Source organism: Pleurodeles waltl, chromosome 1_2 (genome assembly GCF_031143425.1).
Source record: "Pleurodeles waltl isolate 20211129_DDA chromosome 1_2, aPleWal1.hap1.20221129, whole genome shotgun sequence".
Taxonomy (NCBI): Eukaryota; Metazoa; Chordata; class Amphibia; order Caudata; family Salamandridae; genus Pleurodeles; species Pleurodeles waltl.
Window position 1 is genome coordinate 396,060,930 of NC_090437.1, and position 15,859 is coordinate 396,076,788.

General features: G+C 46.1%; 1 protein-coding gene across 2 annotated transcripts in view; it reads right to left on the reverse strand.

The window, feature by feature from the left end:
• The window catches only part of ECPAS (Ecm29 proteasome adaptor and scaffold), a 790,558-nt gene that overhangs the window by 335,805 nt on the left and 438,894 nt on the right, over positions 1 to 15,859 (reverse strand). For both annotated transcript variants that reach the window (XM_069240017.1, XM_069240008.1), the window contains exon 29: positions 5,774 to 5,891. In XM_069240017.1, coding sequence (XP_069096118.1) covers positions 5,774 to 5,891 — 118 coding nt within the window. The remainder of the gene's footprint in view (positions 1 to 5,773; positions 5,892 to 15,859) is intronic.

A 15,859-nucleotide genomic window follows, 5' to 3' on the forward strand; every position in this document is an offset into this window, starting at 1 on the left:
CCATGGCTTTAGCCGTGTTGGTGTCTTTTTTCAGTTTCTCAATGGCTGTGTCGACTTCTGGCCCAAACAACTGTTGTTGATTAAACGGCATATTCAACACTGCTTGTTGAATCTCTGGCTTGAATCCAGAACTTCTCAGCCATGCATGTCTGCGAATGGTTACCGCCGGGTTGACAGTTCGTGCTGCCGTGTCTGCAGAGTCTAGTGCGGACCTTATCTGGTTGTTAGATATGGCCTGTCCTTCTTCCACTACCTGCTGGGCACATTTTGGTGTTCCTTGGGCAAGTGCTGTATGATGTGCTGCATCTCGTCCCAGTGTGCCCTGTCGTAGCGTGCAAGTAGGGCTTGCAAATTTGCAATCCGCCATTGATTGGCTGCTTGTGCTGCCACTCTCTTGCCCGCTGTGTCGCATTTTATGCTTTCTTTGTCAGGCGGTGGAGCGTCTCCTGATGACTGAGAGTGCTCTTTTTCTTGACGCCCCTACAACCACCGAGTCCGGTGTAAGTTGTTGTGTTATGAACACAGGATCTGTTGGGGGAGGTTTGTACTTCTTCTCAACTCTAGGCATGATAGCCCTTCCCTTTACAGGCTCCTGGAAGACCTGTTTCGCGTGCTTGAGCATTCCCGGGAGCATTGGCAGACTCTGATAGGAAGCGTGGGTGGATGCCAAAGTGTTAAACAGGAAATCATTATCCACTGGCTCTGTGTGCATTGCTACGTTGTGGAACGTAGCTGCCCTGGATAGTACCTGCGTATATGCAGTACTGTCCCATGCATCAGCATCATCATCCTGTGTCATCCAAGTATGTGTGGGTGACTGCATTATAGGTGTTCCCACTGGTGACAGCTGTGGTGAGTGCGGTGGGGACGGTTGTGGTGAAAACCTTGGTGGTGGAGATTTGTCTCTAACCACTTTTGCCTTAGGTTGCATTTCTGTCTCCTGAAATGCAAGTTTCCTTTTAGATTTGAGTGGAGGTAAAGTTTGTATTTTCCAGTCTCTTTCTGGATATGTAACCTCCTTTGTGTATGGCCCGGTTCTTCCATACCCAACTCCTGGTCAAATCTATGTCTTTCCTTGAATTGGCTGGAAAGTCCTTGCTCTTCTGTATAAGAGCTTCTTCTCGGCTCCGAAGCCGCTTTTTTCGGTACCAAGGTTTCTGTTACAGTCTTTTTCGGTTCCGAAGATATTTCCCTTACTTTGGGCGAATTGAACTCTCGGTGTCGAGATCGTTCGGTGCCGGAATCTCGACCGGAGTCGGAAATCTTTGGGAATTCTTTGGCCTTTTTCGGTGCCGATGTTTGGTCACCTTCCTTTCAGTGGGTTGAGCCATGGCCTGCTCGTGGTGGCGTCCCCATGGCCTTAAATGTTTTTGTGTGACCCTGAGTTTTGGACAGGGCAGGTTTACTCACGGTTCGTTGCACCGTCGAGGGTCGTTCACTTTCAGATTCATCAGAGTCTGTCCCCTGGATGGAGATGCTTTCCTCCTCTCCAACGTCGAGTTGTTCTTTCGTTTTCAACGCCATTTGTAGTCTTCCTGAGCGTCGATCCCTCAAGGTCTTTTTTGATCGAAACGCTCGGCAAGCTTCGCAAGTATCCTCCCTGTGTTCAGGTAATAAACACAGATTACAGACCCGGTGCTGGTCTGTATAAGGATACTTCGAATGACACTTAGGACAGAAACGGAAGGGGGTCCGGTCCATTAGTCTGGGGCGACGGGTGTGGTCGGGCCGACCAGGCCTCGGTGAAGAGTAGAATCCCCAAAGGGCCGCCGGAGCGTTCTTGATGTCGGTGCCGATACACTAACACTAACCTGGTACTGAACAATAATACCGTCGAATTTTCGATAATTTAGCTGACTTTCCCGAATCGAAATACGGAGCAAAGAGGAACACGTCCGAACCCGATGGCGGAAAGAAAACAATCTACGATGGAGTCAACGCCCATGTACAATGGAGCCGAAAGGGAGGAGTCACTCGGTCTCATGACTCGAAAAGACTTCTTCGAAGAAAAACAACTTGTAACACTCCGAGCCCAACACTAGATGGCAGGATAATGCACAGCATGTGTATCTGCAGCTACACATGCCACCGGACATATATCTATATCGGCCATAGATAAAAGCAGTCACTATGATGAGGACATAATTATATACGAGAACCTAGCCGAGTAATCAGCACAATATAACTGATATAAAAGGATGGAAAGTGTGGAGGACATCACACATCCTAGTAAAGTAAAGGCTATCTAAGCAATTAAACCAATGCCCACAGACCGAGTAGCCTACAGCCAGGTCGCTGATGTCAAAAGCTTAAAAGAATACAGCAGGTATGAAAAAGCTGGCTGAAGCTGGGAACCAAAGGTAAAATACAAAGTTCCCTGTGGACAGAACCCCACAAGGTGGACCTATAGAAGAGCAACAACAGTTGATTATAGTAAATAATGTTCCTACGGGGAATAGGAGACATAAAGATTACCAGAAGGTACAAGACAAAGCACACCTACCGCCTCACTATACCAATATATATGAGCATCGTCCAAAGGAAGTAAGGTACACAGCAAGAGGAAAATATTCCATTATAAAGTAAGGAGCTCCCGAACAACAATGCAGAAGCGATATAACTAACCCCAGCAGTTAGAAATATTAGGACATCCTATAGAAAAGAGTCGAATGAACCATAATGTTCAAGGAACATGTGTAAGATACCAGAATCCACCATCAGATGGAACATAGTCATCAACACAAAAGATAGTTACATGCAAGGCCCAAGATTAAATATGTAGACATCTGGAGACCCTGGCATAGTGCGTGGACTCCTGCCTAGGAGGGCTCTGTAGCAGCCAAGACACAGGACCTTGTCTCTAAACGTGAAGTACGTATCGCACATATTCCTGTAGTGAGGAACCATTGTTATGACAACCAGACCAGCAGCACAAGAAGAAAGTGCTGTAAGCATGACCCGCACAGACAAGAAGGAATTTGCATTCATGCAACACTGGTGCAGGAGATACCAGCAGCAAGAGCCCATGCTGCCGAGGTACAGCATGAGTAGCTTGCTAAAGAAAAGCAAGATTGCATGGATGGCAGTACCACTTGTCCCACTGCTCCAGTTGGGAGAGCAGGAGTCTCTCATGAGAAGAACGACATAAGAAAGAGAAGCATAGGTAATTCTCCAAGATTAAATAAAAGATAAACAAGAGATTCACCATAATAGGCATTTGTGCAAGCGGTGAGCATTTGTGCAAGCGGTGAGCCATGTACCAAAGTTCCCAGGGAGTTGTAATTTGGAGCTCCTATAAGGGATACCAAAAGTAGCACCTATAAGGCCTACTGAAGATGTTTTAACAGAGCAGGGAACATACCATACTGCCAATTATCTCTTGGTCATGAACCCCAGCTTGAGAGAAAAGGAAAAAACACTGTTTCAACAGGTGCTAAACCCACTTAGGGCCACAAAGAATATACCTCTCAGACAGCAACAACAAAAAGCTGTTATAGATAGCCTTAAGAATAGTAGTACCTGCAGAAGGTAGGAAAATCGCGCCGGAAGCCACTAAAAGATGCAATGTTTCAGACTGAAGTGAAAAAAGGGAGCTGAAAGTTGAACACAACAGGAAGTATATGACTCCACTCTGGAATGGGTCCATTCATAAATGTAGGAATAGACAAATTTAGGAATCTTTTCCACCTGTGACTGTCTCTAAAGCAAATCTGCAAGTTTGCCGCACAGATGGGCATCATTGAAGGGCATGTCTTCCAGAGTGGATCCGACAGCCTCAGAAAAGCCAAAGTGGCACAGCCAGGCATGACGGTGCAGTGCTACAGAATAAGCCATAGCTCGACCTACTGAATATGTGGTATCCATACCACACTTTATTGCAAACCGAGCTGCCTCTTGCCCATCCTAGAGTGTCTGGGCGAGTTTGCTCCGGGTCATCTCTGAAAGCTAAGTCAGCAGGCATGCCACCAAAACCAGTACGGTGTGGGAAAAACGGCCCAGAATACAATCGGTGTATAACAACAGCAGGACTGACCTGGCTGAGGAGAATATGTTTCGCCCACAAGTTTCCACCCATCTGGACTCCATCTGGAGGGATGCTAGGGAGGACAATGGGGCCAAGAGAGGCCATGCCGGAAAATACAAACTGGGTCCCCTGGGGTAGGTCGGAGTTTATGGACCGTTCCACAGGGGCCCTGATATCAAGGGATCAGTGGACACCCACATAGTGGGGAGCTGCAAATCTAGAATTGTAGCTGCTCTCTTCAGCACATTGGTGAAATAGGAGCTTGCCTCTGTAGCAAGGCTATGGGGAGGGGTTTGGGGGGAGGGGTTTGGGGGGGGGTTAGAGGTCCGAAGCCAATGAGGACTCAAGGCCACTAGCCTCACCCAGCTCTGTAAGTGAACTACCCTCTGGAGGAGGCGGGACAGTTTAATCCATGGGTTACTAAACCCCAACCCGTCTTCTTCACCTACAAATGCCTTTTCTCCTGGAGAAAAAACAGCAAGGGACCATGTAGGAAGAGGAGGGAAGGCATCCCAGCCAGACAGAACCACTGGTGTTGCACCCGATGCCATCTTACAGCAGTGTTGTCGTGCCATTAGAGAGGGTGATCGGCTCGGCACTGCTGACGACGGCTGATTGAACTCTGGCATCACAGGTGGGAACCCCAAAAGGCTGTCCACCGGAGCTGGTACTGATCCACAGGGGCCCAAAGATGGAATGGAAGGAATTATAATAATCGCACATCTTGGCCAGAGTCACCCCAGCTCCAGGGAAAGCAGGGAGCGCGGGATGGACTCAGGCGCTGACTCCTTAGCTGCAGGACTTTTTTGATTTTGGAGGATTCTGCAACTTAGACCGCCCACATTTTGAAGTCTTCTCAAACGTCGATGGTGAGGTACACCCACTGGAACAGGTCCAGGAACAGACTCACGATCCCCAGTACCTAGAACAAGACTGACGACTACGGGGTGCCTCCACCAGACACGCCACCAGAATCTTCATACACTGTTCCTGCAATGCCTTTGGACGAAGGCAGGAGCCGCACTCCTCGGTGTTGTGGTGTTCCCCGAGAAACTGCATACAAACAGTATGAGGATATGTTGCTGACATCTGTCTGCCGCAAGACCAACAAGGTTTGAACCCCGAGCACATGTATGAAAAAGGAGGGAGGGGCACATTGTTCCCCTGACAAGAATATGTCTAAATGGACCAAAAACGGATTCAAGTGGTAGTGTGGAAAAGAAGGAACTGACGTCATCCTTTGGCGAGGAGATTATATGGACTCCGTCAACATCACATCCGGTGGACGACATTGCTAGGGAGTCGCACAACACCCTTTTCCGATGCACAGAGGTACTGCTGGAAAAAGTTTCCAGATCTAGTCTGGCACCTACAGGAGAATTTCAAGGTAAGGAAACTGCAGCTAGATGTCTCTAGCAGATAAGTAATTGTGAATTATTTGTGAACTGCTCAGCTGTTGCTTGCTATAAAAGAATACAGTGCAGCAACCTAGCAAACATACAAAGCTTAAGTGAAATCACCGAGGGCAACAATTTATGGGAAAAGGGCTTCCTTTAGACACTTACAGCTAATTCATAATGCTGTAGAAAATGCTATGTCGTAAGGGGCCTGACAATTGAGGTAAATCATCAACCAAATCTATGTACAGCACTGATATACTACTAACTTGGTTGACCATAGACGCAGCTACTTCAGAATGCTTTCAAAGTGTTTGTTATCAAGGTAAACACAAGCTGCTTAAGTAGTTACCTTTCGGGAGTTCCACATTGCATGATGATTGGCCAAGTTCATGAACTTGTACACGAGGTCCGGCTGATTGAGGTCACTTGCCAATGCACACAATTCCTTATAAGTAGACAGATTCTGGCTTGGAAACAAAAAGAAAAAATAGCAACATACATATTTTACTATATTATGTTAAAACAAAACAAGACATGCTATCAACATTTAATGACATTCTATATATTTGCCCCAACCTAGCACTCTTCTTCTAACCAATATCTCCCACTATCCTAAAAGAACTACAGTAGTACGTGGTGCCCTGAATCAGCCAGAAGCAATGAGTCAGTATCAGAAGCCATGTAAGATAGGAATACTGTTTTCACTCTGTACATTCATGATCTTTGAAGTACCGAAGGCACAAAATGGGACCCTGGAAACCAGAACTAGATGTTTCATCAGTGCTCCACTTCTGCCCCAGAGCCTCACACTGGTATCACGAACAATGCTGACTGGACATCAAGAACACTTCATACATTAACTTTCTCATGCTCTGCTTCTGTTCCCAGGAATCTACAGCTCTCCTGGAATTACTGGGCCCAAGGACTGTGAGGGAATATAGATAAACAAAGAGGATGAAAAAGAAACAGCAACTAATCAAAGCCAACCCTAAATAAAATGAGTACTGTTTCCTCTAATGGATATGATTGCCTTTGTAGATTCTCAAACTTAAAAAGATTCCCCATTGAATGCTAACAATCTGAAAGAAGGGGACATGGATAACAAAAAAAAGCTATCTGACAAAATGCTGAACTACAGACATTCAAAATCAATCTCTTGCTCTAACCTCTGCAACAGACATTCATCTTTCACAAATGTCTTTCAAGTGCATCCTTTATCATAAAATGCAGCACTGATCATTTTGCTCCTGGTAGAATGCACAATTATTTCTCCTATGAATCCTCTTGACAGTCTCATAGCACTCTCTGGTAAATTATAATATATACTATTGAATTGTCTATTTTCTTAAAGTACTTCCATACAGTTCAAAGGCAGCATATACATCCTGTGCATATCGGATCAGACAATATAATGGCTAAAAGAAAGCCCTTTTGAGATTTACTTTGATCAAAACCCCCTCAGCCTTACATGAAAGAGGCAGCAGGAAGTAGGCTGGCAACTGCATGGCCTGGCTATGGTGAAGGGTAATGTTACTTACCATATAAGGATCTGTTTGTGGCATGTAGTGCTGTAGATTCACCTGCTCAGAATACTCCTGCCATCTAGTGTTGGGTCCGGAGTGGTGCAAGTTGTTTTTCTTTGAAGAAGTTTTAGTCAGGAGATCAAGTGACTCTTCCTCTCAGTGATATTGCGCATGGGCATCAACTCCTTTGTCAGATTGTTTTCCCGCAGGCAGGTCAGAAAGGCATGGAAGGAATTTGTAGAAAAAGATGTTCATGCAAAGGGTAAGGAAAATGTCACTTACCCAGTGTGCATCTGTTCGTGGCATGTTCCGCAGTAGATTCACATGCTGTGCACTGTTCCTGCCATCTAGTGTTGGGTTCGGAGTGTCACACGTTGTTTTTCTTCGAAGAAGTATTTTCGAGTCACAGGACCGAGTGATTCCTCCCTTTCGGCTCCATTCAGGGGTGTGGAATTTATTAAAATATCTACTTGTCCAGTGGACAGGTTGCTTCTCAAATCTACTTGTCCTGTAAAAAGATCTACTTGTCCCTTTGGTGCCATGTAGTGTGGCGACAAATTATGGCAGCAATCTCATTATGTAAGTGCTCTGATAATAGCCTCTCTGATTATGCCAGGGCTACTACCATAGTAGGGCTTAAATACTTGCAGTTTCAATCCCTACTGTAACAATTTCCTTATTTTGCCACCTTTCTGCAGATCTGCATACTGGGGCTGGAGGAAGCAGTAAGCAATAGTTCTAGGGTTGGAATGCCTTTGAGTCTGCAAACCTACTAACCTGCATGTTTTAAAGATTTTTACCAGCTTCTCTCTAATATTTTCCCATAATAAGAAAGGTTGGACATTTACTCCTGACAATGGCAGAATTAGAACTTCTTCCAGGGTTGGGAAGAAAGTGGCTGGAGGGAAAATGAACTTGCAAATGGTCAATAGATTTTTACATGAGCAAATCTACACATCGTATTTACCCATGCTAAAATACAGTTCACAAATATTTTATAGGGTACAACATATACCATGGGTGCACTTTTGTGACTTTCTTTAAGAATTTAGGGCCACATGTAGGTAGGTTCAGATTTGCGACCTGCAAATTGCGAGTCGCAAATCCGAATGTAGGATGGTGTCCCTGACACCATCTGTGATTCGCAAGGGCTTCGCAAATGCCCACCTCATGAATAATCATGAGGTGGGTCGCAATTTGCGACCCCCTCGCGAATGGCGGCCCTCACAGGGATGGTGGCCTGCTGGAGACAGCAGACCACCATGTCTGTGACTGCTTTTCAATAAAGCAGTTTTTTTTTTTTGTAATGCAGCCCGTTTTCCTTAAAGGAAAACGAGATGCATAACAAAAATGAAAAATGAAACGTTTTCGTTTCATTTTTTCAGAGCAGGCAGTGGTCCAGAGGACCACTGCCTGCTCTGAAAAAATGTTTACAATGACATTCACAATGGGGAAGGGGTCCAATGTGGATCCCTTCCCTTTTGCGAAAGTGTTAGCACCCATTTGAAATGGGTGCAAACTGCGATTGGTTTGCACCCGCGTTCGCGGTCACAAAACAATCCTACATTGCACTGCGAGTCGCAATTAGGAAGGGAACACACCTTACTAATTGCGAGTCGCAAACCTGTTTTGCGATTCGGTAACCAGGTTACCGAATCGCAAAACTGGGTTTGTGCATCGCAGTGTGCTTTTTGCATGTCGCAAACAGCGAAAGTCGCTGTTTGCGACATGCAAAAAGCTACCTACATGTGGGTCTTGGTCCCTAATTAGGTCTGGTGTTAACAAAGACATTTTGTTTTTATTAAACTTCTATTTCTCTCTCTTTCGGCCGGCTTTACTGTGAGTGATCGCATTCTGCTCTTCCACAGGGAGCATATTGCCACACAAAGTAGTTTTGTTCAGTGTCAGGAACTACAGTGGCAATCAGTGACGTAACTAAACTGGAGGGTGCCCCTTTGTTAAGAACATGGAGGAGCCCCCTCTCCAGACTCACTCAGGGCAGGTGCTGTGCTGAAGGGGCCCCCTGGAGGGCGGCTGCAGGGCCTTTGTTATGCTGCTGGTGTGCTTTTAGAGAGTTCAAAAACTTTTTTGGGGGGGTTTGCCAGTGTTTGTTACAATGTTGAGGGCCTGGTAGCTCCCACAACAATAAAGTGTTACAAAAGCCATGTCAAAACAAGACATGCATTGATGAAACTAAAAGACTTATAAAAATATGTCAGATCAGTTGGCTTTGTCAGTGTTTGTTTATTTTCATGCTTCCCATAATCGTGTTGAAAATGGTTACACTGATTTTCCATTAGAAATATTTTTGGGAAATACTAGCATGCATCAACACATTTTACTAAATGACACTTCATTTGCATATAATCAGAGAGCATTCTGGGAGCATTAAACTTAGCCTCATAGCCTAAACTTTTCAAACATGTGTATACACGTTTTTTTTTTTTTTGTACTGGAACCAAGGTCAGTAGTGAAGAGTGACCTTAAAACATTTATTTACAGCACTCACCCTAATAATGAAGACTTTCAAATAATGAACCATAAATACAAGTTCGAACAGCATTAACTTTTGGAAACACATTAACTCAACTGCAGAGAGTTCCACTCTCTGTAATCAGGCAGCCAAAGGGTTTGTGCTGCAGGGGGTTGGGCCTACTTGTCCCAAGGACAAAGTAAACATAAAAACTTGTAGCCCTTGACCCCAAACAAGATGTCCCGGGACTACAGGCTCCCGGGGACATGTGAATCTGCAGTGGAACATGCCACGAATAGATGTACACTGGGTAAGTGACATTTTCAGTTGGATGGCATGTGTAGCTGCAGATACACATGCTGTGCATAGATTACAAAGCAGTAATCCTCCCAAAAGCGGTGGTCAGCCTGTAGGAGTTGAAGTTGTTTGAAATAATGTTCTTAGTACAGCCTGTAGTAATGCTAACACATCTACACAGTAGTGTTTGGTAAACGTATGAGGTGTGGACCAAGTGGCTGCCTTACAAATCTCTGTCATTGGTATGTTACCTAGAAAGGCCATTGTTGCTCCTTTCTTTCTAGTGGAGTGTGCCTTTGGTGTAATGAGTACCTCTCTTTTAGCTTTTAGGTAAAAAGTTTGTATGCATTTGACTATCCATCTGGCTATGCCCTGTTTGGATATAGGATTACCAGCATGGGGTTTTTGGAAAGCGACGAACAATTGTTTAGCTTTACAAAATAGTTTTGTTCTGTCTATATAGTACATTGGTGCTCTTTTAATGTCTAATGTATTCAGTGCTCTTTCTGCTACTGAGTCTGGCTGTGGGAAGAAGACTGGGAGCTCAACAGTTTTGTTTAAATGAAACGGTGAAATGACTTTTGGCAGACATTTTGGATTTGTGCGGAGAACTATTTTATGTTTGTGTACTTGTACAAAGGGTTCTTCAATAGTGAACGCTTGCATTTCACTAACTCTTCGTAGTGAAGTAATAGCTACTAGAAATGCCACCTTCCAAGTTAAGAATTGGATTTGGCAAGAATGCATGGGTTCAAAGGGTGGACCCATGAGTCGTGTAAGTACAATATTAAGATTCCACGAGGGTACTGGTGGGGGTCTTGGAGGTATGATCCTTTTTAGTCCTTCCATAAAGGCTTTTATGACTGGTATTCTAAATAGTGATTTTGTGTGTTTAATCTGAAAGTAAGCAGAGATTGCAGTGAGATGTATTTTGATGGAAGAAAAAGCGAGATTTGCTTTTTGTAGGTGTAGTAAATAACCTACAATGTCTTGTATGGAGGCAAATAACTGTGTGATGTGTTTTACTTGGCAGTAGAAAACAAACCTTTTCCATTTATTAGCATAGCAATGCCTGGTGGTAGGTTTCCTTGCCTGTTTAATGACTTCCATACACTCATTTGGAAGATTTAGACAGCCAAACTCTAAGACTTCAGGAGCCAAATTGCTAGGTTGAGCGTCCCAGGATTTGGGTGCCTGATCTGTTTGTGGCATTTTGCGTTTTGTTTTATGGCAAACAGATCTATGTCTAGTGTCCCCCACTAGCAAAAGTAATTTTGTAGTATCTAGGGATATATTTCCCACTCGTGAGTTTGTTGGTGATCTCGACTGAGATTGTCCGCTAATTGATTGTGAATGCCTGGAATATATTGCACTATTAAGCGAATGTTGTTGTGAATTGTCCAATGCCACATTTTTGTGCTAGGAGGCATAGTTGTGAAGAGTGTGTTCACCCTTGTTTGTTTAGGTAGTACATTGTTGTCATATTGTCTGTTTTGACAAGAATGTGCTTGTGAGGTAGAAGAGGTTGAAATGCTCTTAGTGCCAGGAAAACTGCTAGAAGCTGTAAGTGATTTATGTGTAGTAGTGTATGTTGACTGTCCCATTGTCCTTGTATATTGTGATTGTTGAGGTGTGCTCCCCATCCGATCAATGATGCATCTGTTGTGAGAATGGCGTGAGGCACAGGGTCTTGAAAAGGCCGCCCTTTGTTTAAATTTACGGGTTTCCACCATTGAAGCGAATAGTGTGTTTGGCGGTCTATCAACCCTAGATCTTGGAGTTGACCCTGTGCCTGCGTCCATTATTTTGCAAGGCACTCCTGTAAGGGCCGCATGTGTAGCCGCGCGTTTGGGACAATTGCGATGAATGATGCCATCATGCCTAGGAGTTTCATTACAAATCTGACTGTATAGTGCCGATTTGTTTGTATTTTTGGGACCATGGTGTGGAATGATTGTAACCTTTGTGGGCTTGGACTGGCAATCACTTTTTGAGTGTTGCTCCCAAGTATTGTTGAACTTGGGCTGGTTGCAAGTGTGATTTTTGGTAATTTATTGAAAACCCTAGTGTGTGTAGGGTATCTAGGACGTAACGTGTGTGTGATGTTGACACTGCTGTTGAGTGTTGGCTTTTATTAGCCAATCGTCGAGATATGGGAATACGTGCATGTGTTGTCTCCTTATATGGGCTGCTACTACTGCGAGGCATTTTGTAAATACGCTGGGGGCTATTGTTATCCCGAAGTGTAATACTTTGAATTGGTAATGCTTTCCTTGTATGACAAACCTGAGGTATTTTCTGTGACATGTATTCTCCCTGTTTTAGCAAGGGGACTACATCTTGTAGTGTCACCATGTGGAAGTGTTCTGATTTGATGAATAGGTTGAGAGTCCTGAGATCTAAAATTGGTCTTAGTGTTTTGTCCTTTTTGGGAATAAGGAAGTATGGGGAATAAACCCCTGTTCCTTTTTGTTGGTGAGGTACTAGTTCTATGGCTTGTTTTGTTAATAGTGCCTTCACCTCTGTTTGTAACATTTCTAGATGTGGCGCCAACAGTTTGTGCGCTCTTGGGGGAATATCTGGAGGAAAATGTGTGAATTCTATACAGTAACCATGTTGGATAATTGATAGGACCCATGTGTCCGTGGTTATGTCTGACCAATGCTTGTGGTAAAATCTCAGTCTTCCTTCCACAGGTGATGTGTGTTGGGGGAGGCTGACTGGCATGTCACTGCTTGTTATTAGCGGCCTGCTTAGTGGGCTGAAATTTCCCCCTTGACCTTCGGCATTGTCCCCTGAAGGACCCCTGAAACCCCCCCCTCTCTGATATTGTGTTTGATAAGTGGGTTTTGTTTGAGAGGTGGATGTTTCTGAAGGCTGTTGTCTGAAACCTCCCCTATATTGCAGTTTCCTGAATGTCCCTCTATATTGGGACAAGTAGAGCGTGCCCATTGCTTTGGCCGTATCAGTGTACTTCATTTTCTCGACGGCTGTGTCCACTTGTGGTCCAAACAGTTGTTGTTGATTGAATGGCATGTTAAGTACTACCAGTTGTATCTCTGGTTTGAACCCTGAGGATTTTAGCCAAGCATGTCGTCTATTTGTGACTGCAGTGTTCACTGTTCTTGCAGCAGTGTCAGCGGAATCTAATGCCGATCGTATCTGATTGTTCGATATCGCTTGTCCCTCCTCTACCACTTGTTGAGCCCGTTTCTGGTATTCCTTGGGGAGATGTTGCTCATCTTGTCCCAATGAGCTCGGCATAGCGTGCGAGGAGGGCTTGAGAGTTTGCTATGCGTCACTGATTGGCAGCTTGTGACGCTACTCTTTTTCCTGCTGCGTCGAACTTCCTACTCTCCTTATCTGGAGGTGGTGCGCCTCCAGATGACTGCGACTTGGCTCTCTTTCTCGCAGCTCCAACTACTACAGAGTCTGGGGGCAGCTGCTGTGTAATGAACACTGGGTCCGACTGTGGTGGCTTGTATTTCTTTTCGACCGCAGTGTAATGGCTCTTCCTTTCACGGGCTCCTGGAAGACTTGTTGGGCATGTTTAAGCATGCCTGGGAGCATAGGCAGGCTGTGGTAGGAAGCATGCAAGGAGGCCAAGGTGTTAAAGAGAAAATCGTCCTCCAATGGCTCTGAGTGCATGCTAACATTATGGAATGCAGCAGCCCTGGCCAAGACTTGGGTGTATGAGGTGCTATCCTCAGGTGGAGAGAGTTTTAAAGGGTAGCTGTAAGGAAATGCCTCCTTGGCATGGTTGCCCCCTGACTTTTTGCCTTTGCTGATGCTATGTTTACAATTGAAAGTGTGCTGAGGCCTGCTAACCAGGCCCCAGCACCAGTGTTCTTTCCCTAACCTGTACTTTTGTATCCACAATTGGCAGACCCTGGCATCCAGATAAGTCCCTTGTAACTGGTACTTCCAGTACCAAGGGCCCTGATGCCAAGGAAGGTCTCTAAGGGCTGCAGCATGTCTTATGCCACCCTGGAGACCTCTCACTCAGCACAGACACACTGCTTGCCAGCTTGTGTGTGCTAGTGAGGACAAAACGAGTAAGTCGACATGGCACTCCCCTCAGGGTGCCATGCCAGCCTCTCACTGCCTATGCAGTATAGGTAAGACACCCCTCTAGCAGGCCTTACAGCCCTAAGGCAGGGTGCACTATACCATAGGTGAGGGTACCAGTGCATGAGCATGGTACCCCTACAGTGTCTAAACCAAACCTTAGACATTGTAAGTGCAGGGTAGCCATAAGAGTATATGGTCTGGGAGTCTGTCAAACACGAACTCCACAGCACCATAATGGCTACACTGAAAACTGGGAAGTTTGGTATCAAACTTCTCAGCACAATAAATGCACACTGATGCCAGTGTACATTTTATTGTAAAATACACCACAGAGGGCACCTTAGAGGTGCCCCCTGAAACTTAACCGACTGTCTGTGTAGGCTGACTAGTTCCAGCAGCCTGCCACACCAGAGACATGTTGCTGGCCCCATGGGAAGAGTGCCTTTGTCACTCTGAGGCCAGTAACAAAGCCTGCACTGGGTGGAGATGCTAACACCTCCCCCAGGCAGGAGCTGTAACACCTGGCGGTGAGCCTCAAAGGCTCACCCCTTTGTCACAGCCCAGCAGGGCACTCCAGCTTAGTGGAGTTGCCCGCCCCCTCCGGCCACGGCCCCCACTTTTGGCGGCAAGGCTGGAGGGAACAAAGAAAGCAACAAGGAGGAGTCACTGGCCAGTCAGGACAGCCCCTAAGGTGTCCTGAGCTGAGGTGACTCTGACTTTTAGAAATCCTCCATCTTGCAGATGGAGGATTCCCCCAATAGGGTTAGGATTGTGATCCCCTCCCCCTTGGGAGGAGGCACAAAGAGGGTGTACCCACCCTCAGGGCTAGTAGCCATTGGCTACTAACCCCCCAGACCTAAACACGCCCTTAAATTTAGTATTTAAGGGCTACCCTGAACCCTAGAAAATTAGATTCCTGCAACTACAAGAAGAAGGACTGCCTAGCTGAAAACCCCTGCAGAGGAAGACCAGAAGACGACAACTGCCTTGGCTCCAGAAACTCACCGGCCTGTCTCCTGCCTTTCAAAGATCCTGCTCCAGCGACGCCTTCCGAAGGGACCAGCGACCTCGACATCCTCTGAGGACTGCCCCTGCTTCGAAAAGACAAGAAACTCCCGAGGACAGCGGACCTGCTCCAAGAAAAGCTGCAACTTTGTTTCCAGCAGCTTTAAAGAACCCTGCAAGCTCCCCGCAAGAAGTGTGAGACTTGCAACACTGCACCCCGCGACCCCGACTCGGCTGGTGGCGATCCAACACCTCAGGAGGGACCCCAGGACTACTCTAAGACTGTGAGTACAAAAACCTGTCCCCCCTGGGCCCCCACAGCGCCGCCTGCAGAGGGAATCCCGAGGCTTCCCCTGACCGCGACTCTTTGAATCCTAAGTCCCGACACCTGAGAGAGACCCTGCACCCGCAGCCCCCAGGACCTGAAGGACCGGACTTTCACTGGAGGAGTGACCCCCAGGAGTCCCTCTCCCTTGACCAAGTGGAGGTTTCCCCGAGGAACCCCCCCCTTGCCTGCCTGCAGCGCTGAAGAGATCCCTAGATCTCCCATTGACTTCCATTACAAACCCGACGCTTGTTTCTACACTGCACCCGGCCGCCACCGCGCTGCTGAGGGTGAAATTTCTGTGTGGGCTTGTGTCCCCCCCGGTGCCCTACAAAACCCCCCTGGTCTGCCCTCCGAAGACGCGGGTACTTACCTGCAAGCAGACCGGAACCGGGGAACCCCCTTCTCTCCATTCTAGCCTATGTGTTTTGGGCACCACTTTGAACTCTGCACCTGACCGGCCCTGAGCTGCTGGTGTGGTGACTTTGGGGTTGCTCTGAACCCCCAACGGTGGGCTACCTTGGACCAAGAACTAAGCCCTGTAAGTGTCTTACTTACCTGGTTAACCTAACAAATACTTACCTCCCCTAGGAACTGTGAAAATTGCACTAAGTGTCCACTTTTAAAACAGCTATTTGTGAATAACTTGAAAAGTATACATGCAATTTTGATGATTTGAAGTTCCTAAAGTACTTACCTGCAATACCTTTCGAATGAGATATTACATGTAGAATTTGAACC